We start from the raw sequence: 27,336 nt of genomic DNA, 5'->3' as shown, positions 1-27,336 counted from the left end.
TTAGCCTGGAGAAGAGGAGGCTGAGGGGAGACCTTATCAGCCTCTACAACTACCTGAAAGGAGGTTGTAGAGAGCTGGGGGCTGACCTCTTCTCCCTGGTGACAAGTGATAGGACGAGGGGAAATGGGTTCAAGTTACGTCAGGGGAGGTTTAGATTAGATATTAGGAGACATTTTTTCACTGAAAGGATTATTAAACATTGGAATAGGCTGCCCAGGGAGGTGGTGGATTCACCATCTCTGGAAGTGTTTAAAAAAAGGGTAGATGGGGCACTGAGGGACATGGTTTAGAAGTGGCTCTTGTCAGGGTAGGCTAAAGGTTGGACTCGATGATCTTAAAGGTCCCTTCCAACCTCAACAATTCTATGATTCTATGATTCTATGAAACGGGCTGCAGCCGCTGCGTGTGGGAGGGAGGGGATGCTGGCTGGGTTCAAGTCCTTCTCTTGGGGGCTGGCGTCCCGCCTGTGGCGCCCACAGCCCGGCATTCACACAAGCGGTGCCTTCTCTCCCGCATGCTCGAGCAGAAATGAGGAAGATCCTCTGATGACCCTGATGGAGCCTTGGCCTTTGGCCTTGCCCTTCCCAAACTAGGCCGCGGGTCTCTTAGAGAAGCCCTTTAGCTTGCTTCTGGGGGACTCTCATTTGTGTCTCCTGTGCCATTCCTCAGGATGGGCTCTTCTTTCCTCCCTTCCCTTCTTACCCCAACTCTTTCACTTTACAGCACCGGCCTTGACACCTCAAGAGGGCGAAGAGGGGCTCCCATGCTACCGGCACAATTCAAAGACGCTAGTGCGTCCAGGCCCTAAAACCGCCCCGGTCCCACGCACGGTGCCTCCTCCTCCCCAAAGCGCCCGACTCCTCACTAACAGCATTGACTGTAAGTACCCTTCCTCGGCTCTCTTCAACTCGCGGTGCCAGGCACATCTACTGCTCTCTTCCTGACTTGTCTGTATCTATCCCAGCAGCATCGGGCTGGGAGCACGCCAACGCTTAGTTGCCCCTTGTCGCAAGGCAAGCGAACTCACATGGGGCACATCTCCCTGGAAGCTCAGGTGCTGCACCATCGGCAGCCAGCGTGCTTTCAGGGGGTGCTCAAGCACGGCAAACAGGGGTAAACGGAGCCTTGCGCAGGCACCCCTTCACTGGGAGAGACTGGGGCCTGATGGCCCACTACAGCTATGGCACCTGCGGCTCCTTTCTCCTTCCCCTCCTCTGCCGTAGTGGCGTGCAGCGCTGCACTGCTCTCCACTGCCTTCAAGGAGTCAAGCCCTTTCCTTGGCGGAGAAGGAGCGGGATAAATACTCTGCCTTTTGCTTCTCTCTAGCCAGCTGTGAAGCTGACGGTGCCCCTTTCTCAGAGCTGGAGCCAGTATTGGAGAGATGCACCCCAGAGCAGCTCCATCGCATTGAGGAACGTAACCACGTGAGTGCCTGGGCCTGGGGAAGGGCTGGTGGCACGCGGGAGGGACGTTCTCTCCTCACCTGCAATAGCTGAAGAGTCAAGAACAGCGCTCTTTAGAACAAGAGCTGGCCTTCGCTAGTCCTCACTTCCTGCGGTTGCCATCTGCCCCTCTCTTGCTGCAACCTGGTCACGAAGCCGCCTTGCCCTCGCTGGTATTCCAGCCCCACTGGCACTAGCTGTTCTCGAGGCAGAGGGGAGCGATGGTCTCAGGGGGGAGCCCACATTACGTCTGCGTTTCTTTCAGGCCCTCATTGAGTCTACGGATCGACTCTGGCACATCCACTGTCTCCGAGACTTCAAGAACCAGAAGCCAGAAGCGTTTGAGTCCTGGCGCCACTTGTACCTTCGCCTGCACCAGGCACGAGAGCAGCGGCTGCTCATGTTAGCCCAGAAGATCGGCTCAGCTCACAGCAACAAAGGTAAGGGAGGGCTGAACGATGACAGAGGGCTCTGGGAATGCTGCCTCGGGGACGTCTTTGTGTGGGGAAGGTCTTCTGGAGTGCCTGGTTCAAATCTAGCCCAATTTAGGAGTTGCTTAACCCTCTGTTCTCTACTAAGACAAGCAGTGAGGAGCCTCCTTTCTCATAAGCTGTATCTGACCAATCTTTCCCTTGGGTCTCCTACAGGGCAAGCAGCCAAAACTCTGTTTCTGGCCTCTCCACCAAAGGCCCCTCGGGACGTGCGAAGGAGACAAAAGAAGTGGGAAACTGGGGAACCTCTTCCGCCACAGAAGACCAAGTCAGTATTTGTCCGTAGCGCCTTGCTCTTACGCATGCCGTAGCCTGAAATGTCTGTTCCATCTCTCTTTCAGAATAAAACCAGTCTTGGGCACCGCCAGCAAAAGCCACGCTCACGGGAGTGAGGAGAAGTCCTACGATGGGCCCAGCACCAGCACTGCCCACTCTGTCCCACCTCCAGCAACCATCTTCTCCTCCCGTGACCCCAGGAAACCACCAGTCAAAAGTAAGTACAAACCCCAGAACATCCCTTGGCCTCCTCCAGCTCCTCCTTTGCAAACGCCTGAATCCGCTCTTTCTGTGCAAGACAAATCCTGCCTCTGCAGGAGGGGGGGCGTGTTGGTGGCCTCTCTCCTCTCCTCTCCCTAAGGAGAGGCTAAAGGCTCTGCAAAGTCCTTGCACGAGAAAAAGCACAGGCAAACGTGCCGTTCAGCTGCCTGCTCGCTGACGACTGTCTCAGCCTGTCCTAATGCTACGCCTGAGGCACAAACCCTGCCTTGCCCCTCCTGACGGCCCGCGGTGTCTCTCCACCTCTTGGCAACCATGAAATTGTCCTGCAGCTCCCTTGGCAAGGAAGCAGGGAGAGGTTCACCACAGACCTCTGCTCTTGCCCTGCAGAAAGCCCAGTGGGCTCTCCTCCGTGGGTGACCTCAAAATACCACAGGTCGTGGCCAAAGAGCACACGCTTACGCCTGCCTTGCTTCTGCTTTGCCAGGGCTGCACCTTGGAATTGCTCTCTGCTCTCCCAGGCTGTGGCTGCTTCTCCTGCTTCCGCCTGCGCGGGACAGGGTCCATTTTCCCCACAATCCCAGCTTTGCAATGCACGGACGGGGGAGAGGTGCTTGGAGCTTCCTGACGTTGGACAAGCACTGAGGAGCCTCCTTTCTCATAAGCTGCATCTGAGCAACGTTTCCCTTTGGTCTCCTACAGGTCAAGCAGCCAAAACTCTGTTTCTGGCCTCTCCACCAAAGGCCCCTCGGGACGAAGGAAGGACACAAGAGAAGTCTGGCACTGGGGGAGCTCTTCTGCCACAGAAGACCAAGTGAGTAGCTCTCACTACCACTTGCTCTTCCGGGTGCCTTCGCCTCAACTCTCTGTTCCATAATAAAACCTGTCCTGTGCACTTCTAGCAAAAGCCACGCTCCTGGGAGTGAGGGCAAGGCCCACGATGGGCCCAGCACCACCACTGCCCACTCTGTCCCATCTTTGGGCAGGACCGTGTTCTCCTCCTGGTTTCCTGAGCCCAACAAACCACCAGCCAAGAGTAAGTACAAACCGCAGAACATCCCCTGGCCTCCTAGAGCTCCTCCTTTACAAAGGCACAAATCTGCTGTTTCTGCCGCAAGGGAAATCCCGGCTCTGCAGGAGGGGGGTCGTGTTGGCGGCCTCTCTCCTCTCCTCTCCTCTCCTCTCCTCTCCTCTCCTCTCCCTAAGGAGAGGCTAAAGGCTCTGCAAAGTTGCCCCTTGGAATTGCTCTCTGCTCCCCTACTCTGTGCCTGCTGCTTTCATGGCAGGGGGTTGGGCTTCACTTGTGGGTTTGTTGCGTTCTCTCTTGCAGAAATTGCACCCATCATGGCCAAGGCTGTCAAAGATTTCAAAAACAGGTTCTCTCGGTAACAACTTTGCCGGCCAGGCCTGGCACTTTCCCTCTCGCGGACAAGTGGCACCCAAGGAGGAGAAGGTCCCCAAACAGCCCTTTTCTTCGGACTCTGGGGAGGCTGCAGCTTTGTCATCTGCCAAAAGAAAGCTGTACGGAATCTCCCGGCACAAAAGCCTGGCAAGTCTTGGCACCGGTGGAGAGTGGCAGATCCAGAGACCACTTACTGCTTAACCTCTTAATACGTTATTAAACGGTTTTCATTACTATTTTGCCCCTTGTCATTTTTGCCCTCATCAAGGTACGGTCCCCCCTAACAGCAATGCTGGGGGCAATACCCACACCCGAGTATGCCGCTCTCGGGCTCATGAAGGGCCAGTTGAGCAGCGCCCAAGATTGGCTTGGGGACTCAGCTTTGCCCCGGTCAGCGCGCACAGACAGCTCCGCCGGCTCGGCCTTTGGCAGCCACGCAACCAGCAGCAGAGCTGCTCCAGAGCTGCCACCAACAACAGCCTCCACTACCGCCACCTTCTCCCAGACAGCCAAGGCCTGGGGCAGACAACATGCCTTGCGGCAGGACAATCTCTCCCCTTTACCACCCGCACGCACCCCGCAGCGCTAACAGAGAGCACGGCTCCCTCCGCACATGGCCTGGCTCTGCCCACACCCGTCCTCTGCTGGCACCACCTCTGCCTGAGCTCCCTTTCGAGGCAGACGTGACCCACAGGACCAAACGCTCACCACACAATCACACAATGGTGGGGATGGGAAGGCACCTCTGGACATCATCCCCTCCAACCCCCTGACACAGCACGCTCACCCAGAGCAGGTGGCACAGGAACGCCTCCAGGCGGCTTGGGAATGTCTCCAGAGACGGAGACTCCCCCACCTCTCTGGGCAGCCTGTGCCAGGCCTCTGACACCCTCACAGCAAAGAAGTTCCTCCTCAAGATTCTGCCCCTTGCCCCTTGTCCTGTCGCTGGGCAGCACTGAGAAGAGCCTGGCCCCATCCTCCTGACACCCCCCCTTTCAGTATTTAGAAGCGTTGATAAGATCCCCCCTCAGACGTCTTTTTTCCAGACTGAAGAGACCCAAATCCCTCAGCCTTTCCTCAGCAGAGAGATGTTCCAGTCCCCTCACCATTTCCAGACTTTGGTTTGCTTCCCTTCTCCTTTTCAAACATTTATCACTAATGTGAAAGAATCATATTTGCCCAGTGTCGTGGACAACTCTACATTACAATGCTGAAAGGTGTCAAGTATGAATATTTTCCGGGGTTGAAAACAGGGCTGCTGGCACACACGTGTATGAGTGAAACTACGGACACCCCTGTAACCGTTTGCAAACGGTCTTTTTTCCTCCAGCAGAGAAGATACAAACTCTGCTGCGGGACTGAAGGAAGAAACAGGGTCGATGCCTGCGTTTGCCAGGGACCTTGTTGAGCCACAGCGCGGGCAAAGGAACAGCGGTTCTGCACTCTGAGAGGATGACGGCATTTTTAGCTCAATTGCCTTCTTTTTTTCCCCCGTTTTCTTTCCCCATCGACTGAGGTAGGTGGTGCAGCGCGTTACCTGCCCTGGACCCCGTCAATCCCGGGGCAGACTCTGCATTAACGTCAGCCCGCAGTCGCAGGGACGGAGGGCTTCCAGACCCGCTCAGCCGTGGTTACGGCACTATTGCATCCCCCGCAGCATCCCGGCGCAAGAGCACTGAAACACACCGTTACTGGTGGTATCGGTTTCCCTCTTCCAAAACAACCAAGAAAACACAAACTTTCAGTCACGGCAATGAATTCCTAAATGCAATGGAGACGGATCAGTGGTTTCTGGTCAACAGAAGCACCTCAGGAGCCTGTCTGAGCTGCCCATCACAGTGGACGCTCTGCTGGTAAAGACCTGGGAAATCTCTCCCACCTCCCTCCTGTGGGATAATCCTGGCCACGGCAATGCTGCTTTCCCGGGAATGGGGCCTGTTGCCTCGGCCACCTGCTGCAGCCCGCTCTCACAGGCGCGATTGTGATGCGGTCCTAGAGATAAAAGGCACGCGGACGGAGCGGGGCAGAGCGAGTGGGAAGCCTTGGAGGACAGTGGGTCGCCCTCGCTGCTTCCAGAAGCTTCACACTTGATTGCGATCTGAAAGTCAGAGCGGCTTCTGATGCCAACAGGATCGGCATAAGATTAAGAAGTGCTAATCCTGACAACTATTCGAGACGTCTTCTGTCTTCAGACCTACCCGCAGCCATGGTAAATACTAACTTGGGTTATTGCTACTAATAATTCGTGTTTGCCTAAGGCAGAGTGAAGTCGCCTTGGATTTACAGAAATGCTGTAATGGCGCTGAAATCACAATGTCTTAATTGGGGTATCTTTGCCCTTGGATCAAGGGGGGTTATTTCTACCTGGCAGGGACAGGCAGCGGGGTGACTTTATTCACTCTGTCGGAAGTTTAGCAGAGGTGAGAATGCTGCGTGTTTTGCTAAGATGAATTGATGTCTGGGCTCTCTCCAGAAGGAGATCGCTGTTGGGAAGACTCTGACCGGCTCACGGAAACTCGAGCTTGTCGCAGACTTTGCCAGGAAGTTCTTAGCCGGGCGGAAGAAGCTGGGCCTGGTGTCCCCAGAGAGAGACACGTAAGTGAACCTCTTGGGTGATCTTGGTGGATAAACTACGTTCTCCTTCTGAAGTGGGGACGATAAACTTCTCTGATGAAGGTAATAAAGGTGAAGGCTCTGGGGACACTTTTAAGACAAGTGTGCTAACTCTGCCCGGGGTTTCTCCTAGCTTTGGCAGAAAATCAGTGGCCTTTTCCAGCAGTTCTGAGGACGATGACGAGGAGGAGGAATGTCAACCACCTACTATGTCCTTTGAGGAGTACCTCGCTTATGACCAGACCCAGGAACAGAAGAAAGCGGTCAAACCCTCTGCGTCACCTGGGCAGAAAGACCACTGGCACAGCACCTGTTTGCCGTGCCAAGACGGCCTCGACAGCGCCTGCTTGAGTGCGAAAAGCCCAAGCCTCAAGCGTACAAATGAGAAAAGGGCAGAGGAGGAACCACCAGAGGCTCCTGAACCAAAGAGGGTAAGGTTCTGAAGGATCTGCAAGTGAACCGAGAAGGTGGGATCAGCTGCTCTCGGCCCTCCCCCATCTGCGGCTTCTTAGTTTTCCCCTTGGAGGTGCTGGCTCTGTAAAACCCAGACAGATGAAGCTTCTTCCTCAACTTTGAAACACTTTGCACTTCAAAAAGTGTGTTTATAATCTTAGCAGCCTTTTATGATGCTGTAACGGTGCCTCATATCCAAGCTTTGGATTTCCCCCACTTTGGGAGGTTCCCCTCTCCTCCACCACTGCAGAGCTTTTTCGAAGAGGCAGGGAGGAGGAGAAGAGGCAGGAGGAGTAAACGAGTGTTTGACTAAATGAGTTCTTTGCACCGTTAATCTGCCTCGGGTTCTTGACGGAGGCCTTCGGCGCTCAACCTTGGACGTTAAAGATGCGCATGGCTCTTAGTGGAGGGAGCCGAGAGCCGAGTGATTGGCATCCCGGAGTTTGGCTTCTTTGTATTGACAGCCTAGAGGGAGCCACAGGAACGGGGCAGAAGGGCAGCCTCCCGCCGAGGCTACTCCCGGTGTGAGCTGATCAGCGTTGAGCGGCTTCTTCAAAAGAGCAAACCAAATGCAGTTCAGCGCAGTTTGTACGCTGGCAGGATGTAACATTCTCCCCTATCCTTGGCTCACTTGCATGCACGTCGTCTCCTTCCAGATACTTCTAGATGTGGACATACGGTTGCCCGACATCCCGCTGCCGCCGATCCAGGCCAGCTGCAGCCCTCCTCCTCCAGCTGAGTCCGTTCCCCACTCCCAGAGAAAAAGGAAAGGTACGTTGGGCAGGCAAAGGGGTCTGAAACGGGCTGCAGCCGCTGCGTGTGGGAGGGAGGGGATGCTGGCTGGGTTCAAGTCCTTCTCTTGGGGGCTGGCGTCCCGCCTGTGGCGCCCACAGCCCGGCATTCACACAAGCGGTGCCTTCTCTCCCGCATGCTCGAGCAGAAATGAGGAAGATCCTCTGATGACCCTGATGGAGCCTTGGCCTTTGGCCTTGCCCTTCCCAAACTAGGCCGCGGGTCTCTTAGAGAAGCCCTTTAGCTTGCTTCTGGGGGACTCTCATTTGTGTCTCCTGTGCCATTCCTCAGGATGGGCTCTTCTTTCCTCCCTTCCCTTCTTACCCCAACTCTTTCACTTTACAGCACCGGCCTTGACACCTGAAGAGAGCGAAGAGGGGCTCCCATGCTACCGGCACAATTCAAAGACGCTAGTGCGTCCAGGCCCTAAAACCGCCCCGGTCCCACGCACGGTGCCTCCTCCTCCCCAAAGCGCCCGACTCCTCACTAACAGCATTGACTGTAAGTACCCTTCCTCGGCTCTCTTCAACTCGCGGTGCCAGGCACATCTACTGCTCTCTTCCTGACTTGTCTGTATCTATCCCAGCAGCATCGGGCTGGGAGCACGCCAACGCTTAGTTGCCCCTTCTCGCAAGGCGAGCGAACTCACATGGGGCACATCTCCCTGGAAGCTCAGGTGCTGCACCATCGGCAGCCAGCGTGCTTTCAGGGGGTGCTCAAGCACGGCAAACAGGGGTAAACGGAGCCTTGCGCAGGCACCCCTTCACTGGGAGAGACTGGGGCCTGATGGCCCACTACAGCTACGGCACCTGCGGCTCCTTTCTCCTTCCCCTCCTCTGCCGTAGTGGCGTGCAGCGCTGCACTGCTCTCCACTGCCTTCAAGGAGTCAAGCCCTTTCCTTGGCGGAGAAGGAGCGGGATAAATACTCTGCGTTTTGCGTCTCTCTAGCCATCTGTGAAGCTGACGGTGCCCCTTTCTCAGAGCTGGAGCCAGTATTGGAGAGATGCACCCCAGAGCAGCTCCATCGCATTGAGGAACGTAACCACGTGAGTGCCTGGGCCTGGGAAAGGGCTGGTGACACGCGGGAGGGACGTTCTCTCCTCACCTGCCGTGGCTGAAGAGTCAAGAACAGCGCTCTTTGGAACAAGAGCTGGCCTTCGCTAGTCCTCACTTCCTGCGGTTGCCATCTGCCCCTCTCTTGCTGCAACCTGGTCACGAAGCCGCCTTGCCCTCGCTGGTATTCCAGCCCCACTGGCACTAGCTGTTCTCGAGGCAGAGGGGAGCGATGGTCTCAGGGGGGAGCCCACATTACGTCTGCGTTTCTTTCAGGCCCTCATTGAGTCTACGGATCGACTCTGGCACATCCACTGTCTCCGAGACTTCAAGAACCAGAAGCCAGAAGCGTTTGAGTCCTGGCGCCACTTGTACCTTCGCCTGCACCAGGCACGAGAGCAGCGGCTGCTCATGTTAGCCCAGAAGATCGGCTCAGCTCACAGCAACAAAGGTAAGGGAGGGCTGAACGATGACAGAGGGCTCTGGGAATGCTGCCTCGGGGACGTCTTTGTGTGGGGAAGGTCTTCTGGAGTGCCTGGTTCAAATCTAGCCCAATTTAGGAGTTGCTTAACCCTCTGTTCTCTACTAAGACAAGCACTGAGGAGCCTCCTTTCTCATAAGCTGCATCTGACCAATCTTTCCCTTGGGTCTCCTACAGGGCAAGCAGCCAAAACTCTGTTTCTGGCCTCTCCACCAAAGGCCCCTCGGGACGTGCGAAGGAGACAAAAGAAGTGGGAAACTGGGGGACCTCTTCCGCCACAGAAGACCAAGTCAGTATTTGTCCGTAGCGCCTTGCTCTTATGCATGCCGTAGCCTGAAATGTCTGTTCCATCTCTCTTTCAGAATAAAACCCGTCTTGGGCACCGCCAGCAAAAGACACGCTCACGGGAGTGAGGAGAAGTCCTACGATGGGCCCAGCACCAGCACTGCCCACTCTGTCCCACCTCCAGCAACCACCTTCTCCTCCCGTGACCCCAGGAAACCACCAGTCAAAAGTAAGTACAAACCCCAGAACATCCCTTGGCCTCCTCCAGCTCCTCCTTTGCAAACGCCTGAATCCGCTCTTTCAGTGCAAGACAAATCCTGCCTCTGCAGGAGGGGGGGCGTGTTGGTGGCCTCTCTCCTCTCCTCTCCCTAAGGAGAGGCTAAAGGCTCTGCAAAGTCCTTGCACGAGAAAAAGCACAGGCAAACGTGCCGTTCAGCTGCCTGCTCGCTGACGACTGTCTCAGCCTGTCCTAATGCTACGCCTGAGGCACAAACCCTGCCTTGCCCCTCCTGACGGCCCGCGGTGTCTCTCCACCTCTTGGCAACCATGAAATTGTCCTGCAGCTCCCTTGGCAAGGAAGCAGGGAGAGGTTCACCACAGACCTGTGCTCTTGCCCTGCAGAAAGCCCAGTGGGCTCTCCTCCGTGGGTGACCTCAAAATACCACAGGTCGTGGCCAAAGAGCACACGCTTACGCCTGCCTTGCTTCTGCTTTGCCAGGGCTGCACCTTGGAATTGCTCTCTGCTCTCCCAGGCTGTGGCTGCTTCTCCTGCTTCCGCCTGCGCGGGACAGGGTCCATTTTCCCCACAATCCCAGCTTTGCAATGCACGGACGGGGGAGAGGTGCTTGGAGCTTCCTGACGTTGGACAAGCACTGAGGAGCCTCCTTTCTCATAAGCTGCATCTGAGCAACGTTTCCCTTTGGTCTCCTACAGGTCAAGCAGCCAAAACTCTGTTTCTGGCCTCTCCACCAAAGGCCCCTCGGGACGAAGGAAGGACACAAGAGAAGTCTGGCACTGGGGGAGCTCTTCTGCCACAGAAGACCAAGTGAGTAGCTCTCACTACCGCTTGCTCTTCCGGGTGCCTTCGCCTCAACTCTCTCTTCCATAATAAAACCTGTCCTGTGCACTTCTAGCAAAAGCCACGCTCCTGGGAGTGAGGGCAAGGCCCACGATGGGCCCAGCACCACCACTGCCCACTCTGTCCCATCTTTGGGCAGGACCGTGTTCTCCTCCTGGTTTCCTGAGCCCAACAAACCACCAGCCAAGAGTAAGTACAAACCGCAGAACATCCCCTGGCCTCCTAGAGCTCCTCCTTTACAAAGGCACAAATCTGCTCTTTCTGCGGCAAGGGAAATCCCGGCTCTGCAGGAGGGGGGTCGTGTTGGCGGCCTCTCTCCTCTCCTCTCCTCTCCCTAAGGAGAGGCTAAAGGCTCTGCAAAGTTGCCCCTTGGAATTGCTCTCTGCTCCCCTACTCTGTGCCTGCTGCTTTCATGGCAGGGGGTTGGGCTTCACTTGTGGGTTTGTTGCGTTCTCTCTTGCAGAAATTGCACCCATCATGGCCAAGGCTGTCAAAGATTTCAAAAACAGGTTCTCTCGGTAACAACTTTGCCGGCCAGGCCTGGCACTTTCCCTCTCGCGGACAAGTGGCACCCAAGGAGGAGAAGGTCCCCAAACAGCCCTTTTCTTCGGACTCTGGGGAGGCTGCAGCTTTGTCATCTGCCAAAAGAAAGCTGTACGGAATCTCCCGGCACAAAAGCCTGGCAAGTCTTGGCACCGGTGGAGAGTGGCAGATCCAGAGACCAGTTACTGCTTAACCTCTTAATACGTTATTAAACGGTTTTCATTACTATTTTGCCCCTTGTCATTTTTGCCCTCATCAAGGTACGGTCCCCCCTAACAGCAATGCTGGGGGCAATACCCACACCCGAGTATGCCGCTCTCGGGTTCATTAAGGGCCAGTTGAGCAGCGCCCAAGATTGGCTTGGGGACTCAGCTTTGCCCCGGTCAGCGCGCACAGACAGCTCCGCCGGCTCGGCCTTTGGCAGCCACGCAACCAGCAGCAGAGCTGCTCCAGAGCTGCCACCAACAACAGCCTCCACTACCGCCACCTTCTCCCAGACAGCCAAGGCCTGGGGCAGACAACATGCCTTGCGGCAGGACAATCTCTCCCCTTTACCACCCGCACGCACCCCGCAGCGCTAACAGAGAGCACGGCTCCCTCCGCACATGGCCTGGCTCTGCCCACACCCGTCCTCCGCTGGCACCACCTCTGCCTGAGCTCCCTTTCGAGGCAGACGTGACCCACAGGACCAAACGCTCACCACACAATCACACAATGGTGGGGATGGGAAGGCACCTCTGGACATCATCCCCTCCAACCCCCTGCCACAGCAGGGTCACCCACAGCAGGTGGCACAGGAACGCCTCCAGGCGGCTTGGGAATGTCTCCAGAGACGGAGACTCCACCACCTCTCTGGGCAGCCTGTGCCAGGGCTCTGCCACCCTCACAGCAAAGAAGGTCCTCCTCGTGTTGGGATGGAACTTCCTATGTTCCAGTTTGTGCCCGTTACCCCTTGTCCTGTCCCTGGGCACCACTGAGAAGAGCCTGGCCCCATCCTCCTGACACCCACCCTTTCAGTATTTAGAAGCGTTGATAAGATCCCCCCTCAGCCGTCTTTTTTCCAGACTGAAGAGACCCAACTCCCTCAGCCTTTCCTCAGCAGAGAGATGTTCCAGTCCCCTCACCATTTCCAGACTTTGGGTTTCTTCCCTTCTCCTTTTCAAACATTTATCACTAATGTGAAAGAATCATATTTGCCCAGTGTCGTGGACAACTCTACATTACAATGCTGAAAGGTGTCAAGTATGAATATTTTCCGGGCTTGAAAACAGGGCTGCTGGCACACACGTGTATGAGTGAAACTACGGACACCCCTGTAACCGTTTGCAAACGGTCTTTGTTCCTCCAGCAGAGAAGATACAAACTCTGCTGCGGGACTGAAGGAAGAAACAGGGTCAATGCCTGCGTTTGCCAGGGACCTTGTTGAGCCACAGCGCGGGCAAAGGAACAGCGGTTCTGCACTCTGAGAGGATGACGGCATTTTTAGCTCAATTGCCTTCTTTTTTTCCCCCGTTTTCTTTCCCCATCGACTGAGGTAGGTGGTGCAGCGCGTTACCTGCCCTGGACCCCGTGAATCCCGGGGCAGACTCTGCATTAACGTCAGCCCGCAGTCGCAGGGACGGAGGGCTTCCAGACCCGCTCAGCCGTGGTTACGGCACTATTGCATCCCCCGCAGCATCCCGGCGCAAGAGCACTGAAACACACCGTTACTGGTGGTATCGGTTTCCCTCTTCCAAAACAACCAAGAAAACACAAACTTTCAGTCACGGCAATGAATTCCTAAATGCAATGGAGACGGATCAGTGGTTTCTGGTCAACAGAAGCACCTCAGGAGCCTGTCTGAGCTGCCCATCACAGTGGACGCTCTGCTGGTAAAGACCTGGGAAATCTCTCCCACCTCCCTCCTGTGGGATAATCCTGGCCACGGCAATGCTGCTTTCCCGGGAATGGGGCCTGTTGCCTCGGCCACCTGCTGCAGCCCGCTCTCACAGGCGCGATTGTGATGCGGTCCTAGAGATAAAAGGCACGCGGACGGAGCGGGGCAGAGCGAGTGGGAAGCCTTGGAGGACAGTGGGTCGCCCTCGCTGCTTCCAGAAGCTTCACACTTGATTGCGATCTGAAAGTCAGAGCGGCTTCTGATGCCAACAGGATCGGCATAAGATTAAGAAGTGCTAATCCTGACAACTATTCGAGACGTCTTCTGTCTTCAGACCTACCCGCAGCCATGGTAAATACTAACTTGGGTTATTGCTACTAATAATTCGTGTTTGCCTAAGGCAGAGTGAAGTCGCCTTGGATTTACAGAAATGCTGTAATGGCGCTGAAATCACAATGTCTTAATTGGGGTATCTTTGCCCTTGGATCAAGGGGGGTTATTTCTACCTGGCAGGGACAGGCAGCGGGGTAACTTTATTCACTCTGTCGGAAGTTTAGCAGAGGTGAGAATGCTGCGTGTTTTGCTAAGATGAATTGATGTCTGGGCTCTCTCCAGAAGGAGATCGCTGTTGGGAAGACTCTGACCGGCTCACGGAAACTCGAGCTTGTCGCAGACTTTGCCAGGAAGTTCTTAGCCGGGCGGAAGAAGCTGGGCCTGGTGTCCCCAGAGAGAGACACGTAAGTGAACCTCTTGGGTGATCTTGCTGGATAAACTACGTTCTCCATTTGAAGTGGGGATGATAAACTTCTCTGATGAAGGTAATAAAGGTGAAGGCTCCGCGAACACTTTTAAGACAAGTGTGCTAACTCTGCCCGGGGTTTCTCCTAGCTTTGGCAGAAAATCAGTGGCCTTTTCCAGCAGTTCTGAGGACGATGACGAGGAGGAGGAATGTCAACCACCTACTATGTCCTTTGAGGAGTACCTCGCTTATGACCAGACCCAGGAACAGAAGAAAGCGGTCAAACCCTCTGCGTCACCTGGGCAGAAAGACCACTGGCACAGCACCTGTTTGCCGTGCCAAGACGGCCTCGACAGCGCCTGCTTGAGTGCGAAAAGCCCAAGCCTCAAGCGCACAAATGAGAAAAGGGCAGAGGAGGAACCACCAGAGGCTCCTGAACCAAAGAGGGTAAGGTTCTGAAGGATCTGCAAGTGAACCGAGAAGGTGGGATCAGCTGCTCTCGGTCCTCGGCCATCTGGGGCTTCTTAGGTTTCCCCTTGGAGGTGCTGGCTCTGTAAAACCTTGACAGATGAAGCTTTTTCCTCAACTTTGAAACACTTTGCACTTCAAAAAGTGTGTTTATAATCTTAGCAGCCTTTTATGATGCTGTAACGGTGCCTCATATCCAAGTTTTGGATTTCCCCCACTTTGGGAGGTTCCCCTCTCCTCCACCACTGCAGAGCTTTTTCGAAGAGGCAGGGAGGAGGAGAAGAGGCAGGAGGGGTAAACGAGTGTTTGACTAAATGAGTTCTTTGCACCGTTAATCTGCCTCGGGTTCTTGACGGAGGCCTTCGGCGCTCAACCTTGGACGTTAAAGATGCGCATGGCTCTTACTGGAGGGAGCCGAGAGCCGAGTGATTGGCATCCCGGAGTTTGGCTTCTTTGTATTGACAGCCTAGAGGGAGCCACAGGAACGGGGCAGAAGGGCAGCCTCCCGCCGAGGCTACTCCCTGTGTGAGCTGATCAGCGTTGAGCGGCTTCTTCAAAAGAGCAAACCAAATGCAGTTCAGCGCAGTTTGTACGCTGGCAGGATGTAACATTCTCCCCTATCCTTGGCTCACTTGCATGCACGTCGTCTCCTTCCAGATACTTCTAGATGCGGACATACGGTTGCCCGACATCCCGCTGCCGCCGATCCAGGCCAGCTGCAGCCCTCCTCCTCCAGCTGAGTCCGTTCCCCACTCCCAGAGAAAACGGAAAGGTACGTTGGGCAGGCAAAGGGGTCTGAAACGGGCTGCAGCCGCTGCGTGTGGGAGGGAGGGGATGCTGGCTGGGTTCAAGTCCTTCTCTTGGGGGCTGGCGTCCCGCCTGTGGCGCCCACAGCCCGGCATTCACACAAGCGGTGCCTTCTCTCCCGCATGCTCGAGCAGAAATGAGGAAGATCCTCTGATGACCCTGATGGAGCCTTGGCCTTTGGCCTTGCCCTTCCCAAACTGGGCCGTGGGTCTCTTAGAGAAGCCCTTTAGCTTGCTTCTGGGGGACTCTCATTTGTGTCTCCTGTGCCATTCCTCAGGATGGGCTCTTCTTTCCTCCCTTCCCTTCTTACCCCAACTCTTTCACTTTACAGCACCGGCCTTGACACCTCAAGAGGGCGAAGAGGGGCTCCCATGCTACCGGCAGAATTCAAAGACGCTAGTGCGTCCAGGCCCTAAAACCGCCCCGGTCCCACGCACGGTGCCTCCTCCTCCCCAAAGTGCCCGACTCCTCACTAACAGCATTGACTGTAAGTACCCTTCCTCGGCTCTCTTCAACTCGCGGTGCCAGGCACATCTACTGCTCTCTTCCTGACTTGTCTGTATCTATCCCAGCAGCATCGGGCTGGGAGCACGCCAACGCTTAGTTGCCCCTTCTCGCAAGGCGAGCGAACTCACATGGGGCACATCTCCCTGGAAGCTCAGGTGCTGCACCATCGGCAGCCAGCGTGCTTTCAGGGGGTGCTCAAGCACGGCAAACAGGGGTAAACGGAGCCTTGCGCAGGCACCCCTTCACTGGGAGAGACTGGGGCCTGATGGCCCACTACAGCTATGGCACCTGCGGCTCCTTTCTCCTTCCCCTCCTCTGCCGTAGTGGCGTGCAGCGCTGCACTGCTCTCCACTGCCTTCAAGGAGTCAAGCCCTTTCCTTGGCGGAGAAGGAGCGGGATAAATACTCTGCCTTTTGCTTCTCTCTAGCCATCTGTGAAGCTGACGGTGCCCCTTTCTCAGAGCTGGAGCCAGTATTGGAGAGATGCACCCCAGAGCAGCTCCATCGCATTGAGGAACGTAACCACGTGAGTGCCTGGGCCTGGGGAAGGGCTGGTGGCACGCGGGAGGGACGTTCTCTCCTCACCTGCCGTAGCTGAAGAGTCAAGAACAGCGCTCTTTGGAACAAGAGCTGGCCTTCGCTAGTCCTCACTTCCTGCGGTTGCCATCTGCCCCTCTCTTGCTGCAACCTGGTCACGAAGCCGCCTTGCCCTCGCTGGTATTCCAGCCCCACTGGCACTAGCTGTTCTCGAGGGAGAGGGGAGCGATGGTCTCAGGGGGGAGCCCACATTACGTCTGCGTTTCTTTCAGGCCCTCATTGAGTCTACGGATCGACTGTGGCACATCCACTGTCTCCGAGACTTCAAGAACCAGAAGCCAGAAGCGTTTGAGTCCTGGCGCCACTTGTACCTTCGCCTGCACCAGGCACGAGAGCAGCGGCTGCTCATGTTAGCCCAGAAGATCGGCTCAGCTCACAGCAACAAAGGTAAGGGAGGGCTGAACGATGACAGAGGGCTCTGGGAATGCTGCCTCGGGGACGTCTTTGTGTGGGGAAGGTCTTCTGGAGTGCCTGGTTCAAATCTAGCCCAATTTACGAGTTGCTTAACCCTCTGTTCTCTACTAAGACAAGCACTGAGGAGCCTCCTTTCTCATAAGCTGCATCTGACCAATCTTTCCCTTGGGTCTCCTACAGGGCAAGCAGCCAAAACTCTGTTTCTGGCCTCTCCACCAAAGGCCCCTCGGGACGTGCGAAGGAGACAAAAGAAGTGGGAAACTGGGGGACCTCTTCCGCCACAGAAGACCAAGTCAGTATTTGTCCGTAGCGCCTTGCTCTTACGCATGCCGTAGCCTGAAATGTCTGTTCCATCTCTCTTTCAGAATAAAACCAGTCTTGGGCACCGCCAGCAAAAGACACGCTCACGGGAGTGAGGAGAAGTCCTACGATGGGCCCAGCACCAGCACTGCCCACTCTGTCCCACCTCCAGCAACCACCTTCTCCTCCCGTGACCCCAGGAAACCACCAGTCAAAAGTAAGTACAAACCCCAGAACATCCCTTGGCCTCCTCCAGCTCCTCCTTTGCAAACGCCTGAATCCGCTCTTTCTGTGCAAGACAAATCCTGCCTCTGCAGGAGGGGGGGCGTGTTGGTGGCCTCTCTCCTCTCCTCTCCATAAGGAGAGGCTAAAGGCTCTGCAAAGTCCTTGCACGAGAAAAAGCACAGGCAAACGTGCCGTTCAGCTGCCTGCTCGCTGACGACTGTCTCAGCCTGTCCTAATGCTACGCCTGAGGCACAAACCCTGCCTTGCCCCTCCTGACGGCCCGCGGTGTCTCTCCACCTCTTGGCAACCATGAAATTGTCCTGCAGCTCCCTTGGCAAGGAAGCAGGGAGAGGTTCACCACAGACCTGTGCTCTTGCCCTGCAGAAAGCCCAGTGGGCTCTCCTCCGTGGGTGACCTCAAAATACCACAGGTCGTGGCCAAAGAGCACACGCTTACGCCTGCCTTGCTTCTGCTTTGCCAGGGCTGCACCTTGGAATTGCTCTCTGCTCTCCCAGGCTGTGGCTGCTTCTCCTGCTTCCGCCTGCGCGGGACAGGGTCCATTTTCCCCACAATCCCAGCTTTGCAATGCACGGACGGGGGAGAGGTGCTTGGAGCTTCCTGACGTTGGACAAGCACTGAGGAGCCTCCTTTCTCATAAGCTGCATCTGAGCAACGTTTCCCTTTGGTCTCCTACAGGTCAAGCAGCCAAAACTCTGTTTCTGGCCTCTCCACCAAAGGCCCCTCGGGACGAAGGAAGGACACAAGAGAAGTCTGGCACTGGGGGAGCTCTTCTGCCACAGAAGACCAAGTGAGTAGCTCTCACTACCGCTTGCTCTTCCGGGTGCCTTCGCCTCAACTCTCTGTTCCATAATAAAACCTGTCCTGTGCACTTCTAGCAAAAGCCACGCTCCTGGGAGTGAGGGCAAGGCCCACGATGGGCCCAGCACCACCACTGCCCACTCTGTCCCATCTTTGGGCAGGACCGTGTTCTCCTCCTGGTTTCCTGAGCCCAACAAACCACCAGCCAAGAGTAAGTACAAACCGCAGAACATCCCCTGGCCTCCTAGAGCTCCTCCTTTACAAAGGCACAAATCTGCTCTTTCTGCGGCAAGGGAAATCCCGGCTCTGCAGGAGGGGGGTCGTGTTGGCGGCCTCTCTCCTCTCCTCTCCTCTCCTCTCCCTAAGGAGAGGCTAAAGGCTCTGCAAAGTTGCCCCTTGGAATTGCTCTCTGCTCCCCTACTCTGTGCCTGCTGCTTTCATGGCAGGGGGTTGGGCTTCACTTGTGGGTTTGTTGCGTTCTCTCTTGCAGAAATTGCACCCATCATGGCCAAGGCTGTCAAAGATTTCAAAAACAGGTTCTCTCGGTAACAACTTTGCCGGCCAGGCCTGGCACTTTCCCTCTCGCGGACAAGTGGCACCCAAGGAGGAGAAGGTCCCCAAACAGCCCTTTTCTTCGGACTCTGGGGAGGCTGCAGCTTTGTCATCTGCCAAAAGAAAGCTGTACGGAATCTCCCGGCACAAAAGCCTGGCAAGTCTTGGCACCGGTGGAGAGTGGCAGATCCAGAGACCAGTTACTGCTTAACCTCTTAATACGTTATTAAACGGTTTTCATTACTATTTTGCCCCTTGTCATTTTTGCCCTCATCAAGGTACGGTCCCCCCTAACAGCAATGCTGGGGGCAATACCCACACCCGAGTATGCCGCTCTCGGGCTCATGAAGGGCCAGTTGAGCAGCGCCCAAGATTGGCTTGGGGACTCAGCTTTGCCCCGGTCAGCGCGCACAGACAGCTCCGCCGGCTCGGCCTTTGGCAGCCACGCAACCAGCAGCAGAGCTGCTCCAGAGCTGCCACCAACAACAGCCTCCACTACCGCCACCTTCTCCCAGACAGCCAAGGCCTGGGGCAGACAACATGCCTTGCGGCAGGACAATCTCTCCCCTTTACCACCCGCACGCACCCCGCAGCGCTAACAGAGAGCACGGCTCCCTCCGCACATGGCCTGGCTCTGCCCACACCCGTCCTCTGCTGGCACCACCTCTGCCTGAGCTCCCTTTCAAGGCAGACGTGACCCACAGGACCAAACGCTCACCACACAATCACACAATGGTGGGGATGGGAAGGCACCTCTGGACATCATCCCCTCCAACCCCCTGCCACAGCAGGGTCACCCACAGCAGGTGGCACAGGAACGCCTCCAGGCGGCTTGGGAATGTCTCCAGAGATGGAGACTCCACCACCTCTCTGGGCAGCCTGTGCCAGGGCTCTGCCACCCTCACAGCAAAGAAGGTCCTCCTCATGTTCAGGTGGAACTTCCCATGTTCCAGTTTCTGCCCGTTACCCCTTGTCCTGTCGCTGGGCACCACTGAGAAGAGCCTGGCCCCATCCTCCTGACACCCACCCTTTCAGTATTTAGAAGCGTTGATAAGATCCCCCCTCAGCCGTCTTTTTTCCAGACTGAAGAGACCCAAATCCCTCAGCCTTTCTTCATCAGAGAGATGTTCCAGTCCCCTCAGCACCTTGGCAGCCCTTTGCTGTCCCCTCTCCAGCAGTTCCCTGTCCTTCTTGACCCGGGGAGCCCAGAACTGGACCCAGCACTCCAGATGTGGCCTCCCCAGGGCAGAGCAGAGGGGGAGGATGACCTCCCTCCACCTGCTGGCCACACTCTTCTTGATGCACCCCAGGATGCCATTGGCCTTCTTGGCCACAAGGGCCCATTGCTGGCTCATGGTCACCCTGTTGTCCCCCAGGACTCCCAGGTCTCTTTCCACAGAAAAAGGTCTCTCTCCGCAGTAGCCCTTCCATGCTCCAGGCTCCACCACCTCTCTGCACACAGCGGGAAGCCAGGCAGGTCCGTTCCATCGGGAGCAAAGCCCACAAGGCTCAGGGCAGCCACCGCTGCCAGGCAGGGATCGATGCCGCAATGTGCCCAGCCCTGTCCTCACCTCAGGACCGGAGAACCTGCCTGCCCATGCCAGAACCACCCATGGGTGCTGCCTCTGCACTGACACCCTCGGCTCTGCCCTCGCAGGAGCACAGAGAGGGAACAGCCATCACCATAAGTTTATTCCAGTTGCAGGATGTATTTAGGTGACATTTCACTTCTAGGTCACCCTACAGAGCAGCACGCGGAGCCTGCTGAAAGCCGAGGGCATCGCCTGGGTACAGGGACAGCCACCACAGAAGCAGCGCTGCTGAAATCACACAGCGGGGCTCATTCCAGCCAAGAGGGAATGGGCATTTCTGCATGGGGGGGAAGGGGAAAGAACTTCCCGTCTGGGCCACTCTGACGCCCAACGCTGCAGCCTTCCCCATCCCTCCCTGGGCACCAACTCCCGGGGCAACGGGACACAGCCCTGCCCTCGCAGGACACACCGAATGCAAATACAGTTGGAGTCGCTTCTGGGCTCAAAACCAAGAAGTTGCTTTTCTCCATCAAAAGAAAACAGGACTATTTCCCCATTTCTTCTTTCTTCCACTTCCTGCTGCCAGGAGCTGGGCGCCATGCTGTGATGTCACCGTGATACAACACAGGTATCATGATGACCCTGGAGAACTTCCCAGGCCACTGGTGCCATGGCCCTTCATCCTGCTGACCGGCAGCACCTTACCCTGGTCGGGGAAAGGGCCGCACCTGGGAACTGCAGCCAAGCCATGGAAAGAGAAATTAAAATGGAGCCGCTCTCACCAGAGGCATCCTGGGCTTCCAACCCAGAGCAGCCACATTTCTGCGCGGCTTCAACCTCTCACCACCACCCAGGAGGTGATACGGGAGCAGCTTGGGATGCTGCCACTGGACCTCTTGAAGAAGAAAACACCCTTCAAGGTGTGCCTGAGGAATTCTGGGTCCCCATCATGCAATTTTGTTTCTCAGAGACCTGTGAAAAGGTCAGCCAGTCTCCAGCCCCCTCCTTCCTCTACAAGCTCTGGAAGATCATCGGCAGCCCTGATTTCCAGTCCATCTGGTGAGGCAACAATGGAAACTGCGTGGTGATCGCAGAAAAGCTCTTTAGAAAGGAAGTGCTGGGGAGGAGCGGACCCCTGAAGGTCTTTGAAACCACCTCCATGAGAGGCTTCGTGCTCCATCTGAAGCTCCATGGATTCTGCAAAATGGAAGGGGATTCTCTCATTTCCATCTCCATCGAGGAGCTGCAAGCAGTAGCAGCAGCAGGGGCTGCTCTGGGCAAGGTACGTCCCTTCCTCCGCACACCAAAGAACCCTCGGGGCATTCAGGGGGGAGAGGTTCATGGTCAGATAAAAGAAGCATTTACAAGGCAGGAGATGGGGATGGGAGCAAAGGGCCTGATTGTGTCTCGCAGGTCATTTTCAGGGATTCTCCACGCAGGATTTCGCAGGAGCAGAAATGCTGACAATATAGATTTGGAGTATTTCTGCTTACTTTGAATCTGTGAACCCAAAAGACAGTCCCATCGTATTGTGCTTTTTTTGTGCTTGCTCTGTATCTGGCTGCACCAAAAGTTCCAATCTTCTTGTAGCATCTGCTGAATGCTGACAAGATACACGTCAACATCAGCATTATTCCCGACACAGCCATTCCACGCTGACGTGACCGAAAACTAGTGGTATTTGGCTTTCTCCATCAGCTTTTGGGCTTTTGAAAACCCTACGCTTCTCTGCTCCCAACTGCCAAAAACACAGGGGTGGTTATGACTTAACAAAACCCTGCCCTAACATTTTATTCAGCCAAAACTTGAGGTTCAAAATGCCCCAGAGAGCCCTTTTTACAAAGTCGTGTTTGTCTTTGCTGATGCAGATGCTCAGTTATCGCATCGCTGTCTTTCTCCTTCTTGCCATAATGGCAACTAACTCCTCTCCTTTGCATTTTGTAGCTGCTCTTCTACTACAAACCCCTTTTTTAAGAGAGATAACCCCAACCTCCTCAGCACATTTACACAAAGTGCTGGCGAGAGGAGGAGAGCCCCAGCTCCTTCCCCACTGGGCGCCAAGATGAAGGAAGAGCAGCCGAGAAAGAGGCAACATGACGGTCAAGTGGCAGTAGGAGCTGCGGAGAAGGAGACCACCACCCAGACATCCGCAACCACCAGCTCCACACTGACCGAGCCACGGGCTGACACAACTGCCCAGATGGGCAGTGCCGGTCCAGCCGCACCAAAACGGCACTGCAGCCACAGCAGTCCCTTCACACCAGCCGTGGGACACCCCACACGTCCACTGTGGCAGCCAGATTTAGCTGCTATGCAGGTCCCCCGAGCTCCATGGCTGGTGATGGGCACGCTGGCAGCAACTTCTACCCTTCCCATGCCAGGGCCACCATGTGGCCAAGCTCCAACCCACTGCTACTGCCCAGCCTGCATTTGGGGACCAAATGCCACAGCTGCCCCCAACTGGGTTGGACCCCAATGGGAATGGGAATAGAAACAGCAGAGATCGTCGGCAGCAAGTAAGCATCACAGAGGTAGAAAGACATAGTATAGGAATAAGTAATAATAGTATGTTGTTTGTTGTTCTCAATAATAAATCTTTTCAAGTTGTCTTGTCCTGTCTCTACAGTCTCACAGTCACTGTCTCAACACCCGGCGTGGGGTGGCCTTCAGGGACATGACGGGTTTGGGTCCAGCGCCGCAAAGCCAAAGGCCCCAGGCACTAGCACTGCACTCAGCAAAACCCAGCAAACGGCCAACCTGGGGCTAATCCAGGAGCTGCACCAGCACCCAGGGCCACTCAACCCAAACCAATCCCTCACAGCTCTTGGGGAGTCCATGCCCCTTCAGTACAACTTGTCCAGAAGGATGCTGTGAGGGACACCATCAAAAGCCTTACCGATACCCAGAAAAACTACATGCGCCATCTTCTCTTCATCCACAAGGTGGGTGACACGGTAGAAGGATAACTCCTTCCTGGACTCCTTTGCCCTTTGGGACTGCCTCCCAAGGGACTCTCCTAACCAAGCCCCTCAACAGACCAAAGTCTGCCGTGTAGAAACACAAGGTAGCAGTTCTGCTGACCTCCTTCTTACTTCTCCCAGAATTGAAAACTATAATTTCATGACTGCTGTGTCCAAGACAGCCTCCAACCATCACATCAACCACAAGTCCTTCTCTGTTCGCAAACAACAGGTCCAGTTGTGTGCCTTCCCTAGTTGGCTCCCTCACCTGCTGTGTCAGAAAGTTCTCTTCCACACACTCCTAGACTGTTTCCTCACCGCTGAATTGTATTTCCAGGAGACAGCTGGTAAGTTCAAGTCCCCCATGAGAACAAGGGCTAGCCTTCGTGAGACTTCTAGCTACTTACAGAATATTTCTTTCATCTGCCCCTTCATCCTGGTTGGGTGGTTGTCCTGGTCTATAGCAGACTCCCACCACGATATCTGCCTTGTTGGCCTTCCCCCTGATCCTTAAACACTCAACCTTTTAATCACCATTGTTGTCACCACCGGCTCTAGACAGTCAAAACAGTCCCAGCTGCTGGTGCTGGAAGGGGCCTCTCCAACGACCCTGGTCATACAAACCTACTCATTTCAGCGTGTCCATGGGCAGATCTCTTCGTTAAGCATGTACTTCATCTAAGAGCAACTCCTCCAAGCGAGCATACGAGCTGGGAAGCCCTTTGGGGCCAGCTCTGCCTCCTCCCCTATCAAACCCCCACAAGGCAACAGACCCTCCCAGGACACCCCTCGATGCTCAGGGTCTGCTTAATATCATAGAATGGTCGAGGTTGGAAGGGACCTTTAAGAACATCGAGTCCAACCATCAACCCAACGCTGCCAAAGCCACCACTAAACCATGTCCCTAGCACCACGTCTGCCCGGCTTTTAAATACCTCCAGGGATGGCGACTCCACCACCGCCCTGTCACCCCATGCAAAGGTCCTTTGGAGCAAATGGCATTAGCTCAGCATGGAGGGAGACGTGGGTGTGCTCCAGAGCTCTGCATATGCCATATATATTTTTTTATATATACATATAAATAAATACCAGCATATTTACGTATCGCTTGGTACTGGTGCCACATCCATCCGCACCCTTGCGACGAATGGTACAATTGCCATTTCAGGTCATTTACATTGAGTATCTGATCTCGGCTCGTAAAATAAGCCAGCTAATGAAGTCTTCTCCAGACATCCATTACGATTCTATAATGCAAATTTTATGTAAAAATGTAGTGAGTTTCCTCATTGAATTAACATTACAGACCTGTAGCGGACTTTTACATCCACTTTGGTGGCGGCAGGAGCGCTCCAGGCATCCCCCTGGGGAGCGATGCACTGGGAAAGCAAAGTAAGGCGAGACCGAGCGTGGCCCCCCGGTGACAGGGGACAGACACCTCCCCCCCAGTTTGGGAAATCTGCACATCCCATCACACCATAAAACCCACAGAACAGCCGCTTTGCTGATTTGTGAAGTGGCATTCGCAAGCCACCAGTGCCCTTGGAAGACGAACGCAGGAAAAAACCCCGTGCCTCAATTTCCCCTTTGTAAAAGGAGAAGGATAAAAGTCAGTTCTTGATAATGACAAGGTTATACTTGTCGTTAACCTTGTACCTCCCTGGGGCATCCACAAAGATTATGGTACAGTAAAACAATGCCAACGCAACGCCAACGCAACGCCAACCCAATGCCAACCCAACGCCAACGCAACAAGGCCAGGCCGGTTAGCTGCTGCCACATATCTGGCTCCAGCTGGCCAGCCCTGTGCTTACATGGGATAAATCCTGGGTGCCGCAGCCAGTCCCATCTCCCGTTGCAGAGGAGAAGGAGCTGAATGAGCAAGGTAAGGGCTGCAGCACTTCCACGGAGGTGGGGACGGAGCAGGACAGAGCCACCTGCGGGGCCAGCGCGATCCCCGGGGCGGCAGCACTCACCCAGGCGGAGTTGGACTGGTTGAGCTGGTTGAGCATGACGATGGAGGTGCAGCCGTAGTCATACACCAACCGCCAGAAGTCGGTGGTGGTGTTCTGCAGCGGGTGCAGGGTGACGATGAAGGCAGCGCTCTTGGTGTAGCTCTGCAGAGAGGGAAGACGAGCACCATTAAGGACATGGCCCCTGCTGTCACACCCCAAAAAAACAGTGCAAACAGAAGATGAGTGCCACCAAAGCCATCTTCTCCATGCTTGAGCAGAGCTGGCCTCCCTGGCACAGCCTTGGTCCCCCCGTGCCCTGGTGCTGGGGAGATGCTACAAAAACAGGGTCTAAGTGGTCCCTGCCCTTAGTGGGGATGAAAGCACCCACTTTCTGCTCTCGGCTCTCACAGGGAAGGGTGTTTCACTCAAATAACTGGGTTTCCCAGATCATAGAATTGTAGAATGGTTCGGGTTGGAAGGGACCTTAAAGCTCACCCAGTGCCACCTCCTGCCCTGGGCAGGGACACCTCCCACCAGCCCAGGTTGCTCCAAGCCCCGGCCAACCTGGCCTTGAACCCCTCCAGGGATGGGGCAGCCACAGCTTCTCTGGGCAACCTGGGCCAGGGGCTCACCGCCCTCACAGCCAAGAATTTCTTCCCAAGATCTCATCTAAATCTCCCCTCTTGCAGTGTAAAACCATTCCCCCTCGTCCCACGGCTCCCCTCCCGCTCCAGAGTCCCTCCCCAGCTTTCCTGGAGCCCCTTTAGGGACTGGAAGGGGCTGGAAGGTCTCCCCGGAGCCTTCTCTTCTCCAGGCTGAACCCCCCCAGCTCTCTCAGCCTGTCCTCACAGCAGAGGGGCTCCAGCCCTCAGATCATCTTTGCGGCCCTTCGCTGGACCCGTTCCAACAGGTCCATGTCCTTCTTGTGCTGAGGGCTCCAGAGCTGGACGCAGTATGTCACCTTTGAGCCAAGAACAAGCAGAAGCCATGGCTGCCAGATGGACCCAGCACCCAGCTCTGCAGCCCGATCCTGAGCGAAAGCATCACCCCCAGCATCACCCCCACAGCACCCCAACGCCTCCGGGCACCGAGAGCAGCAAAGAGACCTCGGGGTCAATGGTCTTTTCTGGGAGGAAAGGAAACCCGAATGAAAGAACCCTGGAGACTGCAAGAGGGAAGGGGGATAAAAAGTGATTGTATTTCTCGTTCGTGCTTTGAACGAGATTTGTCCCCTTGGTCATCCCGATGCCAGCTTGCCGAGGGATGGGGAGCCCACGGCCGGGCTCAGCGCTGCATCAATCAGACTTTTAAATTAACGTACTTCAGCTCAAGCCTCCTCAGACACAGGAAGAGAGCAGAAAATGCCCTGTACCCACGAATTAGCACAGCTCTACACTGCTGGGGAGTCCTCTGGCTGCTGCAAAACCTCCTCACTTCTCTCGTGGAAAAGCCCTTATCAAACCTTTCCCCCTGCCCCATCCATGGGGCAGCAGCATGAGCCCTGGCTCACCGCAGCCGGCTCTCGGCGAGAGCTTTCCACCCTCGAGCAGGACGAGGAGAGCAGGGGGGCGAGGGGGATTTCATCAGGTGTTGACCGGGCACCCGCAATCCTTCGGCACCCATGTAAACGAGGGCAGCCGGCGCGGAGCAGAGCCTCCATCAACCCTGCCACCAGCACTGCCACGGCACCGGTGATGGGCAGCACGGACCAACCTCATCTGACAGACGGACGGACTGAGCAAACCGCTTTGGCACTTGAAGAAAATGAGCTCTTTCCGCCCCTGCCCAGAGAGGGAAATGGGTTTTATCCCTTCAGCAGAATTCCATCCAAAAGGCTTTTTCTGTCTGTAAAGAAATTTCTATTCTCTGACCCCGCAGCAGAGATTAAGGGAGGCTCAGTGATGTATAAAAATAAAAAGGATATGCAAACACCAAGCAAGCTGGAAACAAAGCTCCCAGCCCACGATAGCCAAAGCCTGCAGCCCACCGGCTGCTCCCCAGCCACCAGCAGCCTCCTCTGCTTTACAACCTGCTTTTTGCTGCGAGAGCAGGTAACGGGGAGACAAGATCTGCACGAAGATAAATCACCCGGGGGCTAAAAAAATGCAGGGCTCAGCCTGAGGCCAGCGCTCAGCTGCGACCAGGAGGGTTCGGGGAAGGTGCCCGGGGTGCAGCGGGGCTCAGCTCTGCCCGTGCAAAGCACCCCGGCTCGGTTCAAGGCGAGGAAAGTGGGTTTGGTGATAAATGACCCATCGCTCGGCGCTGGCTTGGAGCCCGCAGCATCCTCTCCGCTGTGCTTTGCGGGCTTGGGCAGGTAGGAAATAGCTTTGCCGTTACGGGCGTCATTTCTGACCACCACGGGGCAATGCGCAGTGGCTTCAGGACCAGTTCAGACCCCCCAAATGGCCCTGGGAGAATGGGCAGGAGGATGCCCAGCAGGGTGCTGGCAGCACATGAG

At 55.7% G+C, this 27,336-nt stretch overlaps 4 protein-coding genes across 9 annotated transcripts in view; 3 read left to right on the top strand and 1 right to left on the bottom strand.

The window, feature by feature from the left end:
• Positions 1–27,336, bottom strand: part of PTPRU (protein tyrosine phosphatase receptor type U) — a 129,334-nt gene that overhangs the window by 44,778 nt on the left and 57,220 nt on the right. For all 5 annotated transcript variants that reach the window (XM_063355642.1, XM_063355644.1, XM_063355645.1 and 2 more), the window contains one exon: positions 24,900–25,040. In XM_063355642.1, the coding sequence (XP_063211712.1) occupies positions 24,900–25,040 (141 nt within the window). The remainder of the gene's footprint in view (positions 1–24,899; positions 25,041–27,336) is intronic.
• Positions 3,015–4,581, top strand: LOC134525271 (elongin-A-like). Its single transcript, XM_063355981.1, has 4 exons — positions 3,015–3,038; positions 3,131–3,242; positions 3,331–3,464; positions 3,759–4,581. The coding sequence occupies exons 1-4, from the start codon at positions 3,020–3,022 to the stop codon at positions 3,815–3,817; spliced, it is 324 nt and encodes a 107-aa protein (XP_063212051.1). The 5' UTR covers positions 3,015–3,019; the 3' UTR covers positions 3,818–4,581.
• LOC134525306 (elongin-A-like) lies at positions 10,325–11,686 on the top strand. The gene is made up of 4 exons (XM_063356059.1): positions 10,325–10,348; positions 10,441–10,552; positions 10,641–10,774; positions 11,049–11,686. Exons 1-4 carry the CDS (start codon positions 10,330–10,332, stop codon positions 11,105–11,107), a joined length of 324 nt encoding a protein of 107 aa, XP_063212129.1. The 5' UTR covers positions 10,325–10,329; the 3' UTR covers positions 11,108–11,686.
• Positions 17,483–19,146, top strand: LOC134525122 (elongin-A-like). 2 transcript variants are annotated; one of them, XM_063355648.1, is made up of 4 exons: positions 17,641–17,664; positions 17,757–17,868; positions 17,957–18,090; positions 18,370–19,146. In XM_063355648.1, exons 1-4 carry the CDS (start codon positions 17,646–17,648, stop codon positions 18,426–18,428), a joined length of 324 nt encoding a protein of 107 aa, XP_063211718.1. In that variant the 5' UTR covers positions 17,641–17,645; the 3' UTR covers positions 18,429–19,146. The 2 variants fall into 2 exon arrangements, with proteins under 2 accessions (XP_063211719.1, XP_063211718.1); XM_063355649.1 differs by having other exon boundaries at positions 17,483–17,664; positions 17,957–19,146.

Source organism: Chroicocephalus ridibundus, chromosome 19, assembly GCF_963924245.1.
Source record: "Chroicocephalus ridibundus chromosome 19, bChrRid1.1, whole genome shotgun sequence".
In the NCBI taxonomy this organism is placed as follows: domain Eukaryota; kingdom Metazoa; phylum Chordata; class Aves; order Charadriiformes; family Laridae; genus Chroicocephalus; species Chroicocephalus ridibundus.
Note: the sequence above shows the minus strand (reverse complement) of the source record. Positions and strands in the feature narration are given on the sequence as shown.